Source organism: Porites lutea, chromosome 8 (genome assembly GCF_958299795.1).
Source record: "Porites lutea chromosome 8, jaPorLute2.1, whole genome shotgun sequence".
NCBI lineage: Eukaryota > Metazoa > Cnidaria > Anthozoa > Scleractinia > Poritidae > Porites > Porites lutea.
The window spans coordinates 33,875,497-33,897,146 of record NC_133208.1 but is presented as its reverse complement, the minus strand read 5'-3'; the positions used below and the strand labels follow the sequence as shown (position 1 = coordinate 33,897,146).

Sequence of the window (21,650 nt, the reverse complement as noted above, 5' to 3'; positions counted from 1 at the left end):
TCCAAAAAAAAAAAAGATTTATGGTGCGCCGATGAAGCCTTCCGAATTATTTTGTTTCAAAGACACAATAAATTTTGCGGCGTTATTCTATTTTCTTAGCCATGTTAGCGGTATAAATAGGCAGTGAATTTGGGTAAAATATTTTGAACTCAATTCGATTGCATGACCGAAAATTACCTTGAAAATGGTGAACTAAACTGTTCCGCTTCATAAAGAACTTGAAATAATGACTTTACATAGGATATTTTTCTTATATTCTCTGTTCTGCATTTATACATCATAAAAGATACCTTACACTATCTTATGTTACATCGCTTCGAGATTCATTTCGCGCACGGCTTTATTATCCTGCCTCGCATCTTCGCGAGGCTGCTCGTTGGCAATAAATAGAGAGGGAAAATAATTCATGACTGGAGGGCTCCTTGTGAAAGTTGCAGTAACTGTAGAATGTTCGCCGTTTTCCGCAGTCCTTAGCTTCCACACTAAAGGCACGTTGATTTGTGGACTTCATGCTAATGTAGGCAATAAAACGGGAAGAGGCGAGGAAAAAAAGGCAAAAACAACAGAGTTTCTCAGTACGTTTGGGCCAAGAACGTGGTCTTATTAATGGGACAATCTTTAGCGGGGGAATTATACGTCAGATAATTTTATTAGATTGCACATACTTCTAAGTTATCTTACAGTCACATCACCCAGTATACAATTAAAAATCCTGTATACATTATGTCACTGTAAGATTTATTAAAAGTATGTGCGATGTAGTAAAATTTTTTACTGATGGTAGCATAATGTTATTTTACAGTTGGATATCAGTTCTTTCTGGGAGAGGTGCCAACTGTCGAGGGCGAGGTAGGCTTCTTATCAGCAATTCCTCTTTGTTTAGTTCACCAGGTTGCTTTGTGTCGCTACCCTCGCTGTACCCCTCGTCATGTTCTCTACGTTCACGGTGAGCTTTCTTCTGTTTCTTCTTTCTCGTGTGTTTGTTTATCGAACGGTGTCCAGGAATTGGTGTTGGTACTCTTTCCCTTTCACCAATTTCCAGCTGACCACCAAGCATTGCAGGTTCAAGCATGGCTTCCTCTTTAAGTCGCTTGTGTTTGCCATTCGTGGTTGTTTTCTTTGTTTTCCGTGTGTGATCACCTGTTTCATCTTGATGCTTCTTCGTCTTTTCTTTTCTTCTTGTTTCGTGCGCTGCAACTGGTTTTTTTACGGCGTCTGCTGTACTAACTGATTGTTCCCCTCGTTCAAAGTCATCTGCTGAAGGCTGTAATCTATTTAATCTCAACTGCTTTCTCCGCTCTTTTTCAATCGCCTTTTTCTTCCTTTTACTGTGGAAATAAGTTTTTTCACCATAAACTGTTGAAATTTCAAAGCACTGTGATGAATGACCTGTAATGTAATAACTGGTAAATTACCATTTTGGTTTTTGCGTTAAAACATATTAAAGGCAAAAAATAACAAAGGTTTAAGATTCTCATTGTTCAGATGACCTACTTTCAGACAAATCAGTATCACTCCTCGCCTGCTAAAGTGGTTACCAGTTCCTGGTGTTCCTGTGTCTACATTTTCCGTCAGTAATGTATTTAGTCAACTAAACCTGTTGATTGAGTTGGTTTTAATGATGGGTCGTTGCGGCGAAGCAAGAATGTTTCTGAAATTGTGTCTTAAGAAAATAGACAATTTAAAGATTAAGGTAAGGCTGGTTCCGCGTGATTGCTGGCACTTGGGAGTTTTTTTTGCCTCCGTCACCGTCGTAATATCACAATTAGGTCACTTTTTTAAAAAAGTGACTTCGCGTTCTTTGAAACTTCAGTGCGATTATTCCCGCTCGCTCACTTTGTCTAATGTAGGCAAACTCTTCTTGAGTTGAATTTTTAAGAAAACAAGCTGAAAGAGAAATTCGTCGTCGTTTTTCCTCAATAAAATGTGAAAATAGACAATTTCACGTCAAAGTCTAGCTTGCGAACGGCAGACGTTTCTCCTCGCTCATCGCCGTTCGCAGGTTAGTCAAAGTCGTGCAGAGACTGGGTTTACGACGCCGAATTCAATTCAGTCGGCCAACGAAATTGAGTTCTGCGCGGCGGCAGTGGGGCTAGGTTTGAAAACAGAGCCTAGGCGTTTCGAACCGGTAACCTCGATCCCTAGGACTACTTTTGATGGAGGAACCAGTAGTCAAGACGCATAGGTTCTTTTTCGAGGTAGCCTCCCACGCAAACGTTCTTTGGGCTTCGTCACGCGTTTCTCTTCCATAGAAGACTGCGTGACGAGCCAAAAGAATGTCTGCATGGTAACAAAGGAAAAGTTAGATAAGCACTATAAGTGATAATACATTGATGTACCTGGCAGAGTGCAAACAGAATGCCACGCAGCACAATACAACAAGTAGTGCAAATGTTATTGGTATCATGGTGAAGTTCATTGTATTGTCAGTAACGTTATCATTTGAGTCACTTTCAGTGTTAATAGACTTCACTTCTGCACCAACAGCAGATGATAAGTTCTGCTTGTAAGCCTCTAAAATCTCCTTCAGTACTGAACCAGCTATAGCAACATAATCATCTTCTCGAATGTCCTTTCCATTGGGAAGAGCAACAAAAACTTTCACTTGAATGTCCTTATCCTCTTGCTTCAGAGGTTCCACAACGACTACATGACTCAAGATAAATTGCCTAAAAATAAGAATCAGTTGAATAAGTTTGCGCAAGAAAATTCTATGAAATTCGTTCACCCTTGGCTCTGAATGTAGAAAACTGAAAATTTGTTTTACCTCACAGTGACAGGGCACAGAAGAAAAGCACTATTTCATGTTAACTGAACCATGGGTAACCCACAAAGTCTTTTTCGTGAAAAAGCTGCGCAAAAAAACGTTTAAAAACACAAATTTTACTTGCACAAACGACTGTTATGATATACAAAAAACAAGCTTCGATAGTGTGATCACTAGTGCAGCTTTGTTTGTGTCCATTTAGGAGCATCGTTGTCAGGCATGGAGGCGTACTTTCATTCTACGGACACGTCGCGGTACCTTCTCTATAATTACTGGCTCTGAGTAAGTGGAAAGAGAATCACTTACTCACATTACCGACTTTCAAAAGTAGGTTGAGTTTGATCGTCCGGGTGAACGTAGTCCTGAATAGGACTGTTGTTGTTGACAGTGACTGTTTCTGTTTACCAACTTCATCAGCCAGCAAGGAGAGACTCAAGCGATTCTGCACTCAACTTGCAAATTATCATCTTTTTTGTTTCAAAAGGTTCATACCACTCAGTGTTTCATTCTCTACACAATGACGAGGCCTCCCTGATAGCTGGTTTGCTAGCAGTCCAGGCAGCTGTAATATTTGTTTCAAGGCATCAAGCGCCTCCAGGACTAAGACCAGCAGATTATTTTTAATAAATTATTTAACGTGACCACCCAGCCATAGCCAAACGATGCTTTAAAGTCATGTTTTTCTGCCATCTATTTGTTTCATTTGCTTCAGTTATCTGTCTACAGTACAGATAAAGTTGTTGTTATTTCAGTCCTCCACGTTACATTCAGTGATATCCAGAGTAGATTCCTTGAGGATTTAAGATTCTCCTCAGACGTTCCACACCCATCCACTAAGCAGCTGTTAATGTCAACCTCAATACTTAATTACAATATTAACATTTGTAGAGCTCCTGGCTCTCCTTTTCTTCTGCCAGCTGATGCCCCTATAGTTCATAGTTCTCTCAATTCAGCCCCGTTAACATGTCTTCAGATCGTGTTCCTGGTTGCTTTGCAGGGCACAGATTCCACCACTGCTTCCAGTCAGAACTATCAGTTGATACAGTAATACCAATTAAAGACCTTGGAGGCCAATAACCTGATGGGTATTTCCACCGAGACACATGGTACCTTGGTAGGTTTGGGGCATTGGCTTTCACAATTTGAGCCTGCAGTGAGCTTCAGAATTATCTTAAACTTGGCAAAAGACATGGTGTCATGTGACATGCTGGAACATGACCACTAGCCTACCCTGTTTTTACTCTAAAAGTTATATTAAGCAAACAATGAGATCCTGCCAGAATTATTATCCAAGGATATCTACTCCAAACTCTCCATGGGGACGATTCACTACTAAAAAGGGCAATCCCCTGGGTGGGGACTTCGACATTGCTGACAGCCTCAATAATTTGGCTGTCTGGGGGCTGTAATTAATGTTAACTAGGAGTGGTAAAATTTGACCCTGGCTTTCCTGGAATTGTTAAATTCCCCTACCCTTCAGTTTGCCTACCCCACCCCCCCCCCCCCCCCCCCTACGGCCCACCTCCTCCACTGCTTCAACCACCACCACCACCACCATTATAACTCTTAAAACTCAACGTTAAAAGAAGAAACTTTCAGTACCTTGATTCATTCCAAAAATTCAAAGAACATCTGCTAGGGTTTCGGGGGCAAAACTCATTGACAACATCCAAAATGATCCTCCGAAGAACGACTGTTTTATTTGCACTTTTCCACTGACTAAAAGTGACATCTTGAAAAAGCAATACTATGTTCTTTTCTTTGTTGTCTAACAGAAGAAAAACAAATTCATGAACAGGACATGATTAGAATATATATATTGCAACCGCAGTAGTAATAGAATACTGTATACGTAATAAAAAGTGGCTGCAAACCTCATCAATCATAAATGAAGATCAAATCTATTTAACATGATGACGCACGACGGATAACATAGTTGTAGTGAAATATAAGCTTATGTGAGATCCTTTTTTTTAAATCCAGAAAAAGAATAGAAACCTAAAAAATGATGCGCATTATAAAACATGATGATTGCCTTCAATAGGAAAAAATTAAAAGTTGTTCTAAATTGAAAAGAACGATCATTGTATCTAATTACATTTCAACTTATGTTGAGATAAAGTACAAATGAAAATCTTCCAAGCTGAGCGATAGCAGGTTACCTGATACGCAGTTACTTGTAACCGCAATAAAAACAACGAGCCCAAACACTGAAGGCCAAAAGCCAACTGCTCTCAGATTTACCAGTCCCCTTAAGAACATTACTGGCTTGACATTATCTCAGCTCGACTTCGAAGATTCTCGGCATACACGGTAAAGTCAGCTTGATATTCATGATCATTCATGTTCGATTCGCAGAAAAGCCTTCTGAAGGAAGTCTTCTGAGTCTGGTGGTATGAAATCCAAACTCGGTGCGTTCTATCACTGTCTGCGCCATTAACCGTTTCAATATTTCAACATTCGACCGATCTTCTCTATCTGATTTATGATTCGATCAATCACTTGGCAACGGCTAAATCGTGGCAACGAGTTTTATCACAGCCGTGACAGCAGCAGGAGCTTATTAAAGTACGCTGCAGAGAACATTAAATGTAAACAAACTACTCTATGTGTGCTAAAGTGATGAACTGAGTGACTATGAATGGAGTGAGTATCTTGTGTCATGAAGAATACGACGTCGATAGTTTAAAATTAAACAACAAACAAATATTTTGTACTCCAAGCAGTAAAATGCTAAGCGCTCTAAGATCACCTATACCAGAGCACTTCTCTCGGACCAATTAGCGAGTCGGCTTCGTTCTTCGTATGCAAATTCAGTAGACTCCAAGGAAATCATTAACCATCTACAACAAAATACGTCATGTATGGGATTGTTATTTTCGCCACTTTCAAAAAGGAACATACACTTGACTTTCTTGTTTTTACTTGTTGAAATCTCCCCTTGAAATCAGAAGATTTCCTACGGTTGTCGAAGTAGTTTCGCATTGCTCCCACAACAAAGAATTGTTAATATCAATATTTTAAAGAGACCCACGATAGCATGTAGGAGCATACATGAAGTGAAAATTGAAGGAAGTCTCCGAAGGCACAATGAAGAAAACCTATATCCCTCGTGGCAATGAGTGGGTTTCTACAAGCCAAATTGATAATCTGTGGGAATTTATGAAAGCAGTAAGTAATTATACAGTGGACCAAAATGGACTACTATGAGCGTTCATTTGTTAGTATTTGATTTGTTTATTGTTGCATTTATCATTCACAGACCTGCCAAACCCTGATAAAGGAAAATCAAGAGACCTATGAAAAAAAAAAAAATTGGAGATTCTACAAAAAGTAGCGAGATTCTACTTTTCCCCCGATCAAGATTAAACGAAATAATTTTCCATTAGGGGAATTAGCTGTTACCAGCTTGCTTTATTTTTGGGCCCTCTTTTAATACCTTTGATGACAGGGATGAGGGCAGCACTTGGACGAAACTTACAGCAATTAAGTGGTCGTTTCTTCTGGATAAGCTAACGTCTCGGCCAAAATGTTAGACTGGTTCCATCAGGGGTTAAACAGGCACTAGCATTTCAAGAAATTTCCTTCTTTTTTTTCAGCAAGATAGCATTTCAATTCAGAATTATATTCCCCAAAAACCGTGAGTTTGTCTTGTGCTGAGGCCGTGAGAAAGGTAAAAAATCTCGAGACTAACGGCAGAATTGTGAGGGTTGGCAGGTCTGCATTTATTAGGAGTAGCCCCCAAGCTTTGGCTTTCTAGCCGAAGAAAACAGAAGATGTTTCGCAAGGCCACTATTGGTTTCCCCACAAAATGACAAGGAAACCAGGCCATGGCAAGGTAGCAAAATATTGTCTTTTGGTAAGATTTCCATACAGCCCGCACCTGGCTCTTTTCTCAGGCTACAAAGTTTTTAAAAAGTTAGCGAGACTTAAGATATTTTGTCACTTATTACTAACATATATTCAAATGATTTTTTGCCAGGTGGACTGGACTGAACATTGGTTAATCGGACTGATAACTTTTCATGCCCTAACTTTCTTGTGTATATTAACAACCAGAAAATGGTTAAATTTTCAAGTTGTTCTGTTCTTGTCTTTATGTGAGTATTAACTTAAGAACTAAGGAGTACAGATTTCAAAGTTATAAAACGAAAAGCAGGGAGTACAAGTTAACATAATTATATAGGAAACCTGAATCCATTTTAAGGAAGCTAACATTAAACTTCCTCTAGCTTTCTCATTACATGAAGTTTAGGGACCCCCTAAGTAGATTTGACACTCATCGGCTGGCTAGGCTTGGAACATTCATGAAACCAAGATGGCCGCCCGTAGCGCAAAGTGCTCTATCTCAATGATCTTACAGAAAAATAGGGGACTGTGAGCAGTCTAGGCTTGAAATAATGAGAAAACATTCATAACTGAAGTGAATGGAATAGTCAGAGCATTGACTTGGGGGTTTCTCAGAGTCAATAAAAAATACTAGGCCATACACTAGACAAAATTGAATATGCATTTTATTCAATTTTTAATTTGTAATGAATTTTGTCTGTTGTAGTGGGCCTGGCATTAACATCAGAGCAGTTAAATACCCTTGCTTCAAAACATTGGAGGTTTGTTAATCTTATTGTTTTAAGTTACTGCCTCGATTCTAATGTTATTAAAGGGGTGAAATAAAGCTTTAAGTGACCTCTGATAAACTAGTTACACCAAAGGAGAATAAAAAATAAAATCAAGGTTCGTGTTGGGATTTATCTAATGCACCCCTTCAACTAACTTTCCTTCAACTGGATTATCAGAACGTAAGGTGCTTCCTTTTCATGCTATTTTAGCTTTCTGCCATAATTCTGCAGCATTTAAAGTCGTATTTGAAATGACCTTAAATTACCAGAGGTGCTGCACTGCTAATAAAGCCAGAAAAAGAAGAAAATAAAAATAAAAATACCATTTTTTAATGATTCCAAACAATTTTTCTTAGTTTATTTTGTGTAAACTGTGGTGTCAACTTGCTGATTGTTTAATTAATTGCAGGATGTTTTCCCAGGAGCAGTATTTTGACTCACATGGGCTTTTTATTTCTGTGGTATATTCAGGGCCGTTACTTTTCAACTGCTTTCTAATGACTGTAAGTTTCTTTATCCATTTTGTAACGCAAAGCGGTTTAACCATAAAAGCAATAATCAGTCTAGTTTCTAATCTCACTCAGTGTCTCTTTCAACACTCAACAACTGCTTGCCCTTCTTGTTGATGTTACTGCTCGAAAGTAGATTCCAATTTTTAACTGAGCCAGAATAGCTATTGACTAGCTAGCTATAGGCTGAGCAATAATTATTGCAGGATTCTAGTGGTCTGTTTCTTGAAAGCTCAACATCTTTTGGGCCAAAAGCTAAATATTGAAATCAAATTCTAAAGAATAAAAGTGAGGGGTCCTGCTTGACAAACCAGTCTATTTGTTAACCAATAGATTTATTGGGGAGTAAGTTCGGGGCAGTGGTGGGAGCAGTCACCTCCCAACAATGTGGCCTGGGTTCGAATCCTGGGGTCGGCACCATATGTGGGTTGAGTTTGTTGATGGTTCTCTCCTGTTCTTCAAGAGGTCTTTCTCTGGGTACTCTGGTTTTCCACTCTCCTCAAAAACCAACACTTTCAATTTCCAATTCGTTCTGGAATGCACAGATACATTTCAGTGAGTTCTTAAGAATTCGTAAGTTTTCTGTGGGTAAGCAAATTACAATTTTTTTTTCATATTTTCTGCTAAACTATTAAAACCGTTATTGAAACTTTAATCTTAAATGTAAATAAAACAGCTTTCATGGCCCAGTAATTACCAGGACTTTTGAAAAATGGACCCCAGTGTGCGTGAAGCATTCTACAAATTTGTTGATTCCAAATTGATAAGTTAATATTATTGCCTTTGTTGTTTTTTCTTATTAATATGTGCCTGGTTTTAGGCCATTTCCTACTTCCAGAAACCCTGACTTTGACAGTGAGGCTAAGTGGTAAACCTTGCTTGTAAAAATAAACTTCACTTCCATGAGAGTAAAAAGTCATTTTCAAATCTAAAGCTTAATTTGCATTTACCCTGATATTAAAACAGAGGCTTGTGGTAACTCAGAAATGGACTTTTGACATGTTTAGTCAAATATGGACTCAGTAATTTTGCGTTATGATATCATTTAAAGGTGTTATGTTATCAAATTAGTACAAGACATATTTAAGTTTTTAAAACTGTAGGTTCTGTGGCTGTGGACAGCTGGAAAAATGCTGATAGTAGTTAAGAGAGGTCAGCTAAAAGAACAGAGGAAAAAGGAAGCTGAGGAGAAAAAAGTCAAGTAAACGAGGTATCACCAGCGTTTATTAGAATAACCTTTAGCATTAATAAATGGTGACCTAATATCTACAGCTTATTAGACTGATACAAAACATTAAGAGTCGCCTTTTAGCGTCATGCATTTTTATTATTTTAAACACAAATCGTTATCCAGATTTTCAGCAGCATTAACACGTTTCAAAGGTGGAAAGTACATTTTCGTGGACCAAGATTTAACAGTTATTTTTTTAAAGTAGGCGACAAATTAGAGGTGTGTTTTGGGTGTGAGCAAGCTCCCAGTAAAAAAAAAGGGCATGATATAAGAAATCTGGGCAGCCAGACCTTAACCTATCCCACAGTTCAGGCAAACAGATAAAAAATCCATCGTAGTCACGTAAGCTTTCAACTTTTATCCTAGCCTTAAACAGGAACTTGAAATGTGGCATTGAAAATGTTTAACTTATTCTATTTCTTTCAGGTTTCTACATTCAAAGAAAAGGCCATCACTATTACGTACAGACTCTTTAAAGTTCGTCAAGAGGAGATTTAAAGGTGTCAAGTAAATGTGGTCTTTCTTAAGGAAAAGCAACAAGTTTACAAGTTGGCACCCGCGTTTTAACTAATCTCAGCTTGGAGAACGAAGAAACAAGAAAAGCCATTACCTTGTGCGTTGCATTCCATTACCACAATTTTCTTCTTCCAGTCGCATTTCTAGCTACAAGCTAACTAGAGGAACATGAGGCTAATAAAAAAGAAAAAATATTAGAGTATATCTTTTGTCAACTTGCATGCACGAGGTTATTTTCAAACATTTTCAAATCTGAGTCAAGTTATCTTTAGAATCTTCCTTCTTGTAGACACAGGTCCTTTTAACTGGGTTGAAATTACTGAATAACGCACTTGAACAATTGATCGCAGACCTTCTTATCTAATATTATCATAGACTGAATATGAGAATACGGGAATTTTTGTCTCTATTTTTTTTGGGATGTACAATCATTCAGTCTCTCTAAAACAACAAGCTATTTGTAGAGTTCTTCGTTCCCTTTATTATTTATAGTGATACCAGAAATATGTACATAAAAATAAAGTTGCCGTTGAGAGAGAATACGGTCTCGTTTTTGTTATTCGTTATGGAATTTTAGGTGATCCTTCAAATCGTGATGGCAAACTGAGAGTTTGCTACATGTAGCTTGTTAAAGAGGCTTCCGGCGTTACTTGCTAGTCGCGTCCCTACGTTCAGTCGTATTCTTGTATTGAAGGCCCTGATTCTGTCCAAATAACGTTATTAATAACAATTTCATTTAATGGCTGTTTCCCGTGAATTACGTTTAGTGTAGAACCCGGACTCGTACGAACAAAAATAAAGCAGCGAACGTAAATGTAAAATAAGTAAAAATAACTATTAGGAAAAGGACGACATATTTGCTTTCGAAACAAGCCATGTCTCCAATCGGCTGTTACAATCATCTTCTTTAGTTGTGACAAGAGATCAGATATGATCTCTTGGTTGTGATAAATAAAAAGTAAAAGTTCATGCAAACTAAAGATCTCGGTGTATTTTTTTCCTTTTAGGATTGAAGTATATCTAATCACTAAAGTAATTTGTACCACACGATTGAAGTTTCTAATCCAAAGTTGTTCCAACTGCCCTGTTCGAGGACTGGCCTAACTATTCCTTAAGCAGTCAGTATTAACCTAGTACAATAAAGACAGCCACTCTCATAAAGTTGTCAAATACTGTCAAAACCTGATTCCGCGTCAGTTCATCCAGTGTCATCAGCTACCACGCAGAAATTGTCTTAGAAAGACAGTTTTTCAAGTTGCTTAATATCTGTAGATTTGGAATAGTTAGACATCAGGAAACTTCCAAGGCGAAATGATGGGCTTTATACTGTGTTTTAACAGGAAGTTTTAAGAGTAAGTTCCGCTTTTGAGCGACGTCGGTAAATTCATCCTCGGCGCTCTCAGTTGTGCACTTTGTGAAATATTTGAGCTTCATTCATGTCTGAGATAATCCTGATCCAGCCTTTAAAAATGGTAAAGATTGTAGATGCTTTGGTAGTGCATCAGCAAAGTAACTGATCAGCCTTTGGCTGGATATATTGACCTTTCAAAAAAGTATGTATTTATGTCTAGTTGAATTATTAAAAAACGTACCTAACGAAATTTGCTGTCATTTGGGAGACAAGGCGTCAAAAGGCAGGCTTTCTGGCCGCGATAAGTTCCAAAATCACACTAACGAAGGAAAAGAGAAAAAGAAAAGAGCGCTGAGAAGGAAGAAAGGAGCTGAGAAGAGAAAAAACATGGTTGCACTCTTAGTTTTTATAAAGGCTAACATGGAGTTTTTGGCCGAAAAAAAACTGTTGGATCTAGCTGAACAGGTCCATTTCAGTTGCGGTAGCGGTTTCAAAAATCCGGCCAGATGTATGTACGTTTCTTTAATCGTCTGTAAAACTTACGAACGTCAAATACACTGAAGCGACGACAAGGGGTACAGACGTTACATTTTATCGCTGAGGGGAAAGTGAAAAATTAAAACCGAATAATCTCTTAGAGACAGAGTAATTGTGGACAACATGGTCACCTTTTCAGGAAAATGTCTCAAGTACACATAGTCAGCCATTTTCACCAGGGGTAATAAGCAGGAGCATTTTTACTCCTAAATATTTTAGCCTTCCTGTAAACTGGCCCACCCGATTCAGTAATATACAAGGCAGCTCAATAACTGCCAGCGTACACGCCTCAAGCACTTTCAAGAAGATGATTTCAGTAAATATTCGGTATAAAAGTCTTTATGTACAACGGCATTCGGTTGGCTGATACTGACTACCATCGAGTAGGTTCGCTCGAAAATCTTAATTCTGTTCTACGGTTGATCGTAAAGTACTCTTCGGGAAGAAGAATGCACCAAAAAGATAGTTACAAATTAGCAGGAACACTCGGATTCCGGAATACGAACTTTCAACTTTGTTTTCATACTTTAATAACGACAATTTGTAACAAAAAAAAGCAAAGGGGCGGCCTTACTTCACCTTGTTGCTAAAATCAGAAAAGGCCATGAAGCCAATTTATCGCATATTTCAGTTGAAATCATCTTGAACTGCCAAACTTGAGACAATGAGACTGGTTTGCTTCAATTTCTGTGCTTCTTTTTACTGTATTAAGGTGCATTTAGGTGAAGTTGGTGTTTTGACGTTAACTCGCACCCACAGCACATTTTAAACACGTTATTTCCATTTTTAACAATGTTCAGTAGGTGGTAAAGTGATCATGATTATTTTTTATGAACGTGAACATTATAGAGTACTCTATTACGTAAGATACGCCACGTAACCTCTTTATGGTGTCGAAATCTAGGAGCTGTTATGTTCCGATCCCTTCTGTTCCAGGAAGGGTGACAAAGTTATTTTTCTATATTTTCCTTGTCTTTGATCATGGCAACCTGAATAACTTTTAATAAGTCTAAGAAATGAACAGGAGTCTTCTTAGGCGACATAAACTGATTTCCGCAATTTGTAAGAGACTGAGAAAATAATGAGCTCATTAAAAAGATTGATCGTAATGGAGATGACTTTGCGTGCTTCAGTCCTGACAACCAAGACAGGAACTCATCCAATCGGCAATGATGCTGAAATTCTCGCCTTAGGCAAAGAAACAAATCTTGAGTGGTCTGTTTTTCAGTGGCTCGGCATCGTTTGAACCAGAATACCTAATGACCTGAACTGTAATGGTTAATCACTCAATGGAATATTGTCTCCCTGAATGCCAGGGGCGGATCTAGGGGGAGGGTGCAGGGGGTGCGCACCCCCCCTGAAATGACCTGCGGCTTTCTAATTAACACTGTGCAGTCTGCTTAACAGTTATACAAAATCTGCTTTATCATTTGATATGTATTCTCAGCAGTTCACATTATGTTATTGCCTAGTCGAAAGCCTTCTTCTTCGTATTCGCTATTAAAATTTGTTTACGTCACCAGTCAATTACGCCATTCCTTAGTAGTGCACCCCCTCCTACGAAAAATCCTGGATCCGCCTCTGAATGCGGTCACTTTTACCGTTCTCAAAGGTTCAGTCTTGAGTGAACAAATATTGATACAGTCAACCATGTCTACCCTTATAACGAACACCTCACTAAAGTTAACACCTAGAGTTGGTCCCTACCTTTCTTTACTTTTTTTAGTTGACCCTCTGTAAGACGGACACCTCAATCTGGTCCCTGCCTTTCTTTACTTCATTTAATTGACTATATAGCTCAACAACAGATCCCACATTTCAGGAAGGATGATTTATTGGCGAGTTTTAAGGTTAATTTCTTTGCCCTACCTTAAATAGCATAATATCCTAGGAAAAACCGAAAGATAAATTCTATATTCATCTCCTACGAACTTAATGGGGATTATTTGTTAATAAACTACGAACTTTTAAACGAGACCCCTTTCATTAAGAAGAAATAAATTTCCGGCTTTGCAGCAATTGCAACACTGCTGAACTAGGGCTAAGAAAATCGCACAACTAAAATACAAACAGAAAGTGTCTGACTACGGGAAAGAAACTTAGCATTTTGTTTGATGACAGTTCCGTTCATGTACCATGTTCGTCTCTTGAGTTTACCTTAATATTACGGATTCCTTAGATTTTTTGAAGCTTAATTTTTAAAGTTTTCGGATTTGGAAATGTGACTGGAGAGTTAACTGACAAAAATTTCTTTATTTGAAAAGCACTAAATTGCGTCTAAAATTGCGGGAAAATAATACTGACTCCCTTGAAATTTCCAAAAGACTCAAGTTCCCCTAGGATGATGGAGCAGATACAAATTTTTTTAGCACCACTTAGAATGCATTTCTAGAGATCTAAGACTATTCTTGATAGCCTAAAAAGTGTTTTTGAAAACCGCCGTTGGGTGCCCCTGAAAAGTTTAGACACAGGTTTTAATTTATCGTAATAATAGTGCTAACTATTTCTTTTTAGTGTTTACAATTATATCAAGATTAAACATAGTTCAATATCAATCTACATGTAATAAAGGAAGCCGCTCTCATGGAGTTATGAAAGCCTGACCAGTTCCATCCAGTTACTGAGGACATACTATAGTGTTTATACTAGAAGTATCATTGTCTGATTGAAGAGAGGGTCTTTTTTAAGTATCGGCAAGTATTTGTAGATTTTACTGATATATTCGAACAAAGAATACTTAGACATCAGGAAACGTTTATAGCGAAGTGATGGCCTAATTTTACTATGTATTAACAGGAATTATGAACATTGAGGAATAATTTCCGCTTTTGAGTAAGTCAGAGTCATTGACGCGGCTTTCCGTTGTGATTCTTTGGGAAATGTTTGAGCTTTATTGAGCTTACCAACGTCAAATACTCTGAAGCGACAAAAAGGAGTACATAATTTAAGTATGAAAGTTTGTATTTTTGCTGAAAGAAGAGTGAGAAATTAAAAACAGCAATCTGTTAGACGCAGTTAAAAGAACTTTCCTATTTCATTAATCCTGTTAACTTCCTGCCCGCGGTTAACATACTAAGGCAGCTTTTAAAAATCCTTGCGTATACAAGGCTCGAGCAATTTAAGAGTTCTTTTAAGAAGATGTTGATTTAAATCAGTATTTCTTATAACAGATCGAGAGAGTTTGCTCCGGAATCTTATTTCTCTTCTGAAGTTTATCGCACAGTATTCCACAGGAAGAAGAATACACGGAAAAGATAGTTACAAATCAGCTCACCCTATCGGAATTTTGGAGCCACAAATTAGCTCTAAAATTATGTATTTGCCAGAGTTTATGATGTTATAATGCAATAAAGACAATAAACGCCTAGCATATCGACGGATGATTTTAGGATTGACCTTCGCTTACTCCCATTATGGAATTGAAACTCTTTAACGGTTTTTTTACTCAGGGTTTTCATCTTTAGGCATAGGCCGCTCACAATTAAAGCAAAGGGAGCTATAACGTTCGGCTTTGTTGCTAATGTTGGTTCGGTCGAAATCATTTTGAACTCTGTGCCAAGTGAGTGAGTGTCTTGTCTTAACGGTACCTCACACCCACTCCGCTAGAGCCGTATTTTACTGCCTGATACACCTTATTTCTTAGCACTTAACATTATGTAGGTGGTAAAGTGCTTGTAGTTACATATAGGAGACCAGAATCTGCGGAATAAGAGAGAGTAGAGTACGTATTTTATATTCCTTAGGTACATTTCATAGTAGCCTCTTTATGGAGCTGTTATGTTTTTGGGAGGGTAACAAAGTTATATTTCTATGTTCTCCAGTGGCTTTGATCATGGCAACATGAATAACTTTTAATAAGCCTAAGAAATAAATAGGAGCCTTCTTGGTCTTCTTGGGGGACTTAATTCCGTAATTTGCAAGAGATTACATAAAGCTTTTCAAAATAATAGAGTCATTATAAGGATTCCTGACTAAATTAGCTGAATAGTTGCGTGCTTCAGTCCTAACAAATAGGAACTCATCCAAAAAATCCTCGCCTCCGGGAAGGAAACAAACCTTAAGTGGTTTGTTTTTCAAAGGTTCAGCGTCGTTTGAAGCAGCTTTATTTAGACCCAAACAACCTTCCCGTGTCTGTTTCCAGTCATCTAAATGTTGTTAAATAGAGAACTTTGACCCTCTTGAAATAATTGACGTAAACTTAATATTAGTTTAGATGCCACATTACGTTAGTGCCTTCCCGAAGACGGTTTGTCAAAGTTATGTTTTATCACTTCCACCAGTTTCCAATACCCAAGAACGAAAAACTGAATTACACTCTGCGGTACGCTGGAATCCCAGCTATTGGTATCAAGGACAATCAAAAGATATAACAAAAAATGAAACATAAAATGTTTCTAAATAAGGTTAAAGAGGCTTACTACCTTGTGCGAACCTGTAAGATGAGCAGTACAGTCATTGCTAATTTTCCGCGGCGGGATTTTATCCAGAACGCGAAAGTAGTGGACTGTATGTTTCTTAGCTCACTGTTCAATGAAGTATACATAAGGAATTGTCGTTGTCTGAGCCAGGTCAGTTGCCTTTACTCTTTATCTACAAATAAAGCCTCTGTATCAGCCGGAAAATTTGTAGAACGAGCCTACCACATGCACAACTACAACTTTTTTCATGAGCTCAGTCCCACTTTTACGGAATTGTCTCTTACTTGAACTGACTTTTTCGTGGTTTAAGAAAAAACTCTGATCAGTCTTTCACTATGTTTGTTGAAATAGAGGTTTCTTTGCTTTTGAATTTCAGCGCGGAAACAGGAATGATGTAAATGTGATACTGTATGAGGAAGAAGATTTGGGCGGCACTAAACAAGTAAGGTTTAAATATTATTTCTTACTCTTGACTTTAATATGGCAGTGCTTCTAAATTATATAGAAAGGAACTAGGTACTTCGTAAATATATGAAAAACTTCTTAATTATATGGACAAGGGTCACTTGCCTCGAAACAGCAGCCTTTCTAACATAAACCACTCTAAAATGTCCAGATAAAAACGTATCAATACAAAACTATCATATACAGTTGCCCTGCTCGACAAATTTTGGACCTGATGCGTCCACTTCCGACTCACTATCAACCTTTTTGTAACAGCAAACACATCTCTTACTTACAGGTAATACATGATGACTCAAAAGACCTGACTGGTTTCCATAAAGGGGTGAGGTCGATCATTTTGGAAAAAAACGCTCAGAGATGGCAAGTGTTTACTGAAAAGGAATTTCATGGAGCACACAATACTTTAGACCCTGGTCGAGTCTACAAAACCTTAGATGATATGGGTTTGGGAAGCCCTGTTTTGAGCTTGCGAAAGTTCGATAAGGTAATATCTGACATGACTTTAAACAAAGTATACCAAGATACAACAGCCCTAATCTTATCAATGCTGTATTTTTCTTTTTTTGCGAACGCAGCCTTCTTCTTTAGTATTGTACGAAGACGACGAGTACGGCGGAGCAGCGCTGGTAAGGGTAAAGATAATTTCTCACAAAATGCTTGGTCGTGTTGATGTACAGTGATGCGTTTCCTGTGTTTGTGGATCAAACTTGAAATATTCATCAAATGCCCTAAAAAGCTCCATGAATAATTATAGCACTCTAAGCTGAATAGTGTCTCGTGATTTCTAGTGCTGGTTGCCTTGACCACTTTGTTCTCTCCCATATAATACAGGAAGGTCGCAGAAGTTTCCCTTTCTCACTGAATATTGGAGATATATTTTAAAAATATTTACCATTTCAAGTTTACCAGCCCGTAAGATTAAACCGTTTTTTTAGGAATTGGACAAATTTTCTTCAGACTTGCCAAACCTGACAAGTACTCCTCAGCCGCCCCTTCCTGGAGGAGCACGCTCGATTGCTTTGAAAGAAAACGCCGAGCTGTGGCAAGCGTTTACCGAAGTTGAATATGATGGAGATAACGTAAATTTGGAACCAGGACGTTGCTACTCAACCTTAGGCTCCATGGGACTAAAAACTCCTGTAAAGAGCATGAAAAAACTGAAGAAGCCTAAAGAACAGTAAAGCGTTGTCAAATACTCTACTTGCTCATCTATTTACTTAAGCTACTGCGCAAGTAAAGCTGAATTGTTCAAAACACAAAGTTTATGTTTGTGCAATCTTATTACATTCGGATAGTTAAATTACATGCATCTGCCTTTGAGAGAAGAAAATCAAATAATACTAGGGATAAAAGTAAATTAAGTAAGGAAATTATTTCTTTCTTTAGACATTTTTCTTCAAGCGGAAACTGAGTTTATTTTTTTAACAGCAATGAATCTAGCCCAGTCACATTTAGCTCTGTTTATTTCAGTTATTTCCTCTTCCCGTTAGCTTTGTTGTTGTGTTTGAAGCTCGGCTTCCTTTTTTTTTGTGCGTTTCAATATTTATTTGCCAAGTTCCTAGCTACGAAAGTTTCTGGTTACCCTAAAGAATCGAAATACTGTGGACAAAATTCTCTCACATAAATCTGTTTATGGCACATGACACTGACAACGTAAGAGGATTGTGGGCATGCTAACTTTTGAATTTCGTGTAACAAAAATGTTCGCTGCCTGTTTTACTCATATAACGAAACCAGATTTCAGCGAGTTTAACAATTTTCTTTCTTTGAGCAAAAGCTCAGTCAGCCTCATCATCGGCATTGTAAACTACGTTAGCTAACCTATTTTGAAAGGAGCTTGTACCCGAAACGCCAGCTTATCTTGATACGATTTTAAACAGACTTTTCCAACTCAATTGATAGAACCAAATATTTGTGGAATTAATATCTGCGAGACAATTGCCATATTTCTAGTTCGAGCCAAAGGGTATCTTGTCTAGAGCAACTTTTATTTCACTAACTGATACTCAACAGTTTTGGTTTTGGTTTCATGTGGAACCATATTACTTATACATTTCTCTCCTTTTTTTCTGAAAATTTGTTACTTTGTTAATCTCTTTTCTTGACGTATGTAATATTTTAAAAACTTGTGAGACTGAACTGCCTCGATTAGTTTTAGCTACCTGAAGGTCAGTCAGATTTGATTGTAAATAGGTTTTGTATATAATAAATAAACTTGAACTTGAAACTTGAAACTTGAATATTGGATGTAACCGCATTGACTCGTTTCCTTAACTTTCCATTCTCAGTGTAATGTCATGAGAATTATTATTCCATGTGGCCACACCTTCTTGGACAATTGAACCAGTAAAAATAATATCCCTAACTCCAAATGCAATATCTCTTTTTAACAAAATGGGTGGAACTTTAATAATGAAAGGCTGTCACCTTCCTTATCCTGTTTAATGAGGTGTATAGTTCAATCAAGGGCGAAGTTAATAAAGCAAAAACGGTTTAGTCCTCATGACTCAGTGTACTTATAGCTGTTTACGTTTATCTGAAGAGGCCCGTTGTCAAGCCTTGACCAATATATAGAGAATAGCCTAAGGATATGCAATTTCCAACTAATAGCGTGATCTGCCCACTTGGCAGATATGATTTATGATTTGACCATTCGCTTTTATTTTATGACCATTTTTGGTTAATAATAACAAACACATTCTTTGCTCGAGTGGGTCTATTGTTTCTAATGTAATAAAAATGCTTGGACACAGTGTTCCTTTATTCAGTTACAGCTGAAGGCAAGAGTTTTCCTTTCACACTGAAGTTTTCCACAGTCTTGAAAATCACAAGGTCAGTTACCTTAAGCTTTACTTAACTTCGAGAACAGTATTTGCAGATCTCCTTTTCATTTTCAGTCTAAGTCTTTAGCTTTTTTATGCAGACCACTTTTACAAGTGTTTTTTTTTGGCCGTAGATCATGTCGTCTGAAGAGCATAAAGCGCCACCATCAAATGACAGTGTAAAACTGTGGCCAGAAGCAGGCAAAACTGGAAACCCCCAGGTACAACCAATGTTTTGATAATATCTGATTCAAGTAAAAGAGATACTTTACATTTACAGATCTGTTGTTCTTAGTCACTGGAGTAGTCTGCAGTGTTTTAAATGTATTCTTAAGTAATAATCTTATTAGAAAAGTTTTTCTAAACAGTAAGCCAGATTTAGTTTGATTGTCCTAGGTTTTATGAGAGTCACAGAGGCTTGGAGGCATTGACGGTTAACGCTCAATTTTTTTTGGCCTTTTTCTGTCTAAAGGTTAATTTATCTTCGTTAGAGGTAAAAGACACTTCAAGGAGAACATCAATTGTTTTGAAAAAGTGTAAAACTAAGGTTTCCATCGGTTTAAGCCTCTTATTGTGGATGAAACATCAATTTGTTTCAAGGTTCTCAGCACTAAACGAGAATCGCTACAGATTAACTTCACACTACTTTTTCATTTTCTTTTTTCTCCATATTTAGTCAATCAGTGCCGACACTCCAGATCTTACTACTTTAGTTCCTCCAGACGGTGCCAATTGCATCCAGCTGGGCAGTGGTGCTGGAAGCTGGCAAGCATTCACTGACAAAAACTATCGTGGAGCTAGTGTTGTTTTGTACCAGAACCGACTATACCAAGATCCAACTGCTATGGGCCTCACCGGACCTGTTAAAAGTATTCGAAGGAATTAAGTTTTAGTCTGTGTGTTTAAGGTTCTGGTAGCTAACCTTTAGTGTGGACATGCAACTTAAAGTAAAAATCAGGTTTTGTAAGCATCTGATAACTTGAAAAATACATAAATATTCAGCTCTGTAAGACGAAAGAACTTGTTTTTAAGCCGAATGGAATCAATTAAAAATTAACCTTGTTTATCGTTTAAATGTTGTGTTTAATTTTTTTTGCGCCCTGTTCTGGACCCGCAAACAATTGTTATAGAACATCCATTTCTATGATACCGATTTTTAAATATATTCTATTTTTTATGGGGATGAAATGAGTCAGGGTCATAAAAAAAGGTCTCTTGTCTTGGTTTCGATTGTATCTGGAAGGGCGACGGACGTTTAAACTGGGGCATCTAACATCTGAGCCGAAACCTACCAAGCATAACGTTCCGAAGGGATCAGTCCTTGGTCCAGTTTTATTTCAACTCTTTGAAAACTTATGAGCCTTCATATTTGAATAACTCCACCACTGATATACACAGTGTCCCAAAAGCTCGTTCCTCCACTTTATAAGTCTGTAATGCAGTACGACTGGACTTGATAAGAAAATAGTTTTAAAAGAAGCTGTGTCTTTCAATGTAATTTAATATTTCATACTTGTTGCCTTTTGTTGCTTACAGACGTAGCTCTAATCTTCATGACCTTTTAGTTAAAGCACAATTACCCGTTATCTCCACCAGTCACTTTCCGTCAGGTTCCTTCCGCTGTGGACAGAATTGTGCCACTTGTCCATACATTACTAACGGCCTCACAAGTTATACCTTTTACGCTACAGGTGAAACACGCTCCATCACTTCACACATTACTTGTAACACTAAAAATGTGATCTACATGGTTCAATGTAAACGTTGTAATTTACAATATTTTGGTGAAACTAAGCGACGTCTGAAGGACAGATTTAACGAAAACAGACGTGCAGCCGACAAAACTAACATAAAATCTAAACCTACTACTGTTTCTGAACACTTTCTCTCTCACTCTAACCATTCTCATACTGACATGCAGTTAATCCCACTAGAAAAAATTCGTTCTTCACGTGACTCAGTTCGCAAGGTCAGGGAGTCGCATTTGATAGATAAGGCCATGACTCTTGAACCTCATGGCCTTAACCGCCGTGACGAATTATTGTAATATCCATATCCCTAGTATTTTTTCCTTTCCAGTTTTTAAGTTGTACGTCATTAGTGTATTTGGACTTAGCCTCAATTTGATTTGCTTCTTAATGACTGGCTGATGTACTAACTACCTATCAGCTCATAGATAGCGCGAAGGAACATAACTCATCCCGAAAAATTGTTCTTAACTTTGCGCTGGTATTACATTACTAAAACAGTTAAAAGGTTTACTCCCGACTTTCACTACTTTCGACTCAAGACTCAAACTCTCGATAACTATCTACTCATAAAAATTGCAAGTTCACCATCCAAATAGTTAATGATATTACCGTAGCAGAAGCAGAGAGGGCAGAAAACTCCAGACGCTGTAAGGTAACACAGTTA

The 21,650-nt window shown here is 37.8% G+C and overlaps 2 protein-coding genes across 4 annotated transcripts in view; one reads left to right on the top strand and one right to left on the bottom strand.

The window, feature by feature from the left end:
- Positions 1-161: 161 nt before the first annotated feature.
- LOC140946110 (uncharacterized) lies at positions 162-5,578 on the bottom strand. Its single transcript, XM_073395184.1, has 4 exons — positions 4,930-5,578; positions 4,370-4,535; positions 2,340-2,669; positions 162-1,328 (listed from the first exon to the last, which is right to left on the bottom strand). The coding sequence occupies exons 1-4, from the start codon at positions 5,027-5,029 to the stop codon at positions 797-799; spliced, it is 1,128 nt and encodes a 375-aa protein (XP_073251285.1). The 5' UTR covers positions 5,030-5,578; the 3' UTR covers positions 162-796.
- A 271-nt stretch (positions 5,579-5,849) lies between these two features.
- Positions 5,850-21,650, top strand: part of LOC140946082 (transmembrane protein 18-like) — an 84,902-nt gene continuing 69,101 nt past the window's right edge. Inside the window, exons 1-6 of one of the 3 annotated variants that reach the window (XM_073395157.1) lie at positions 5,850-5,938; positions 6,750-6,867; positions 7,323-7,377; positions 7,796-7,889; positions 8,999-9,105; positions 9,553-10,200. In XM_073395157.1, the coding sequence (XP_073251258.1) occupies positions 5,858-5,938; positions 6,750-6,867; positions 7,323-7,377; positions 7,796-7,889; positions 8,999-9,100 (450 nt within the window). In that variant the 5' untranslated portion in view covers positions 5,850-5,857 and the 3' untranslated portion in view covers positions 9,101-9,105; positions 9,553-10,200. Of the gene's footprint in view, positions 5,939-6,749; positions 6,868-7,322; positions 7,378-7,795; positions 7,890-8,998; positions 9,108-9,552; positions 10,201-21,650 lie in introns of those variants that run through there. The other 2 variants (XM_073395155.1, XM_073395156.1) reach the window with 2 other exon arrangements.

Excerpts from the sequence above, each read along its gene's own strand:
- LOC140946110 (XM_073395184.1), bottom strand. The coding sequence starts at position 5,029 with ATGTTCTTAAGGGGACTGGTAAATCTGAGAGCAGTTGGCTTTTGGCCT. Across the intron at positions 4,536-4,929 it reads TACAAGTAACTGCGTATCAG|ACAACAAAGAAAAGAACATA; the intron begins GTAACCTGCTAT and ends TTCTTCTGTTAG. Across the intron at positions 2,670-4,369 it reads AATTTTTGGAATGAATCAAG|GCAATTTATCTTGAGTCATG; the intron begins GTACTGAAAGTT and ends TCTTATTTTTAG.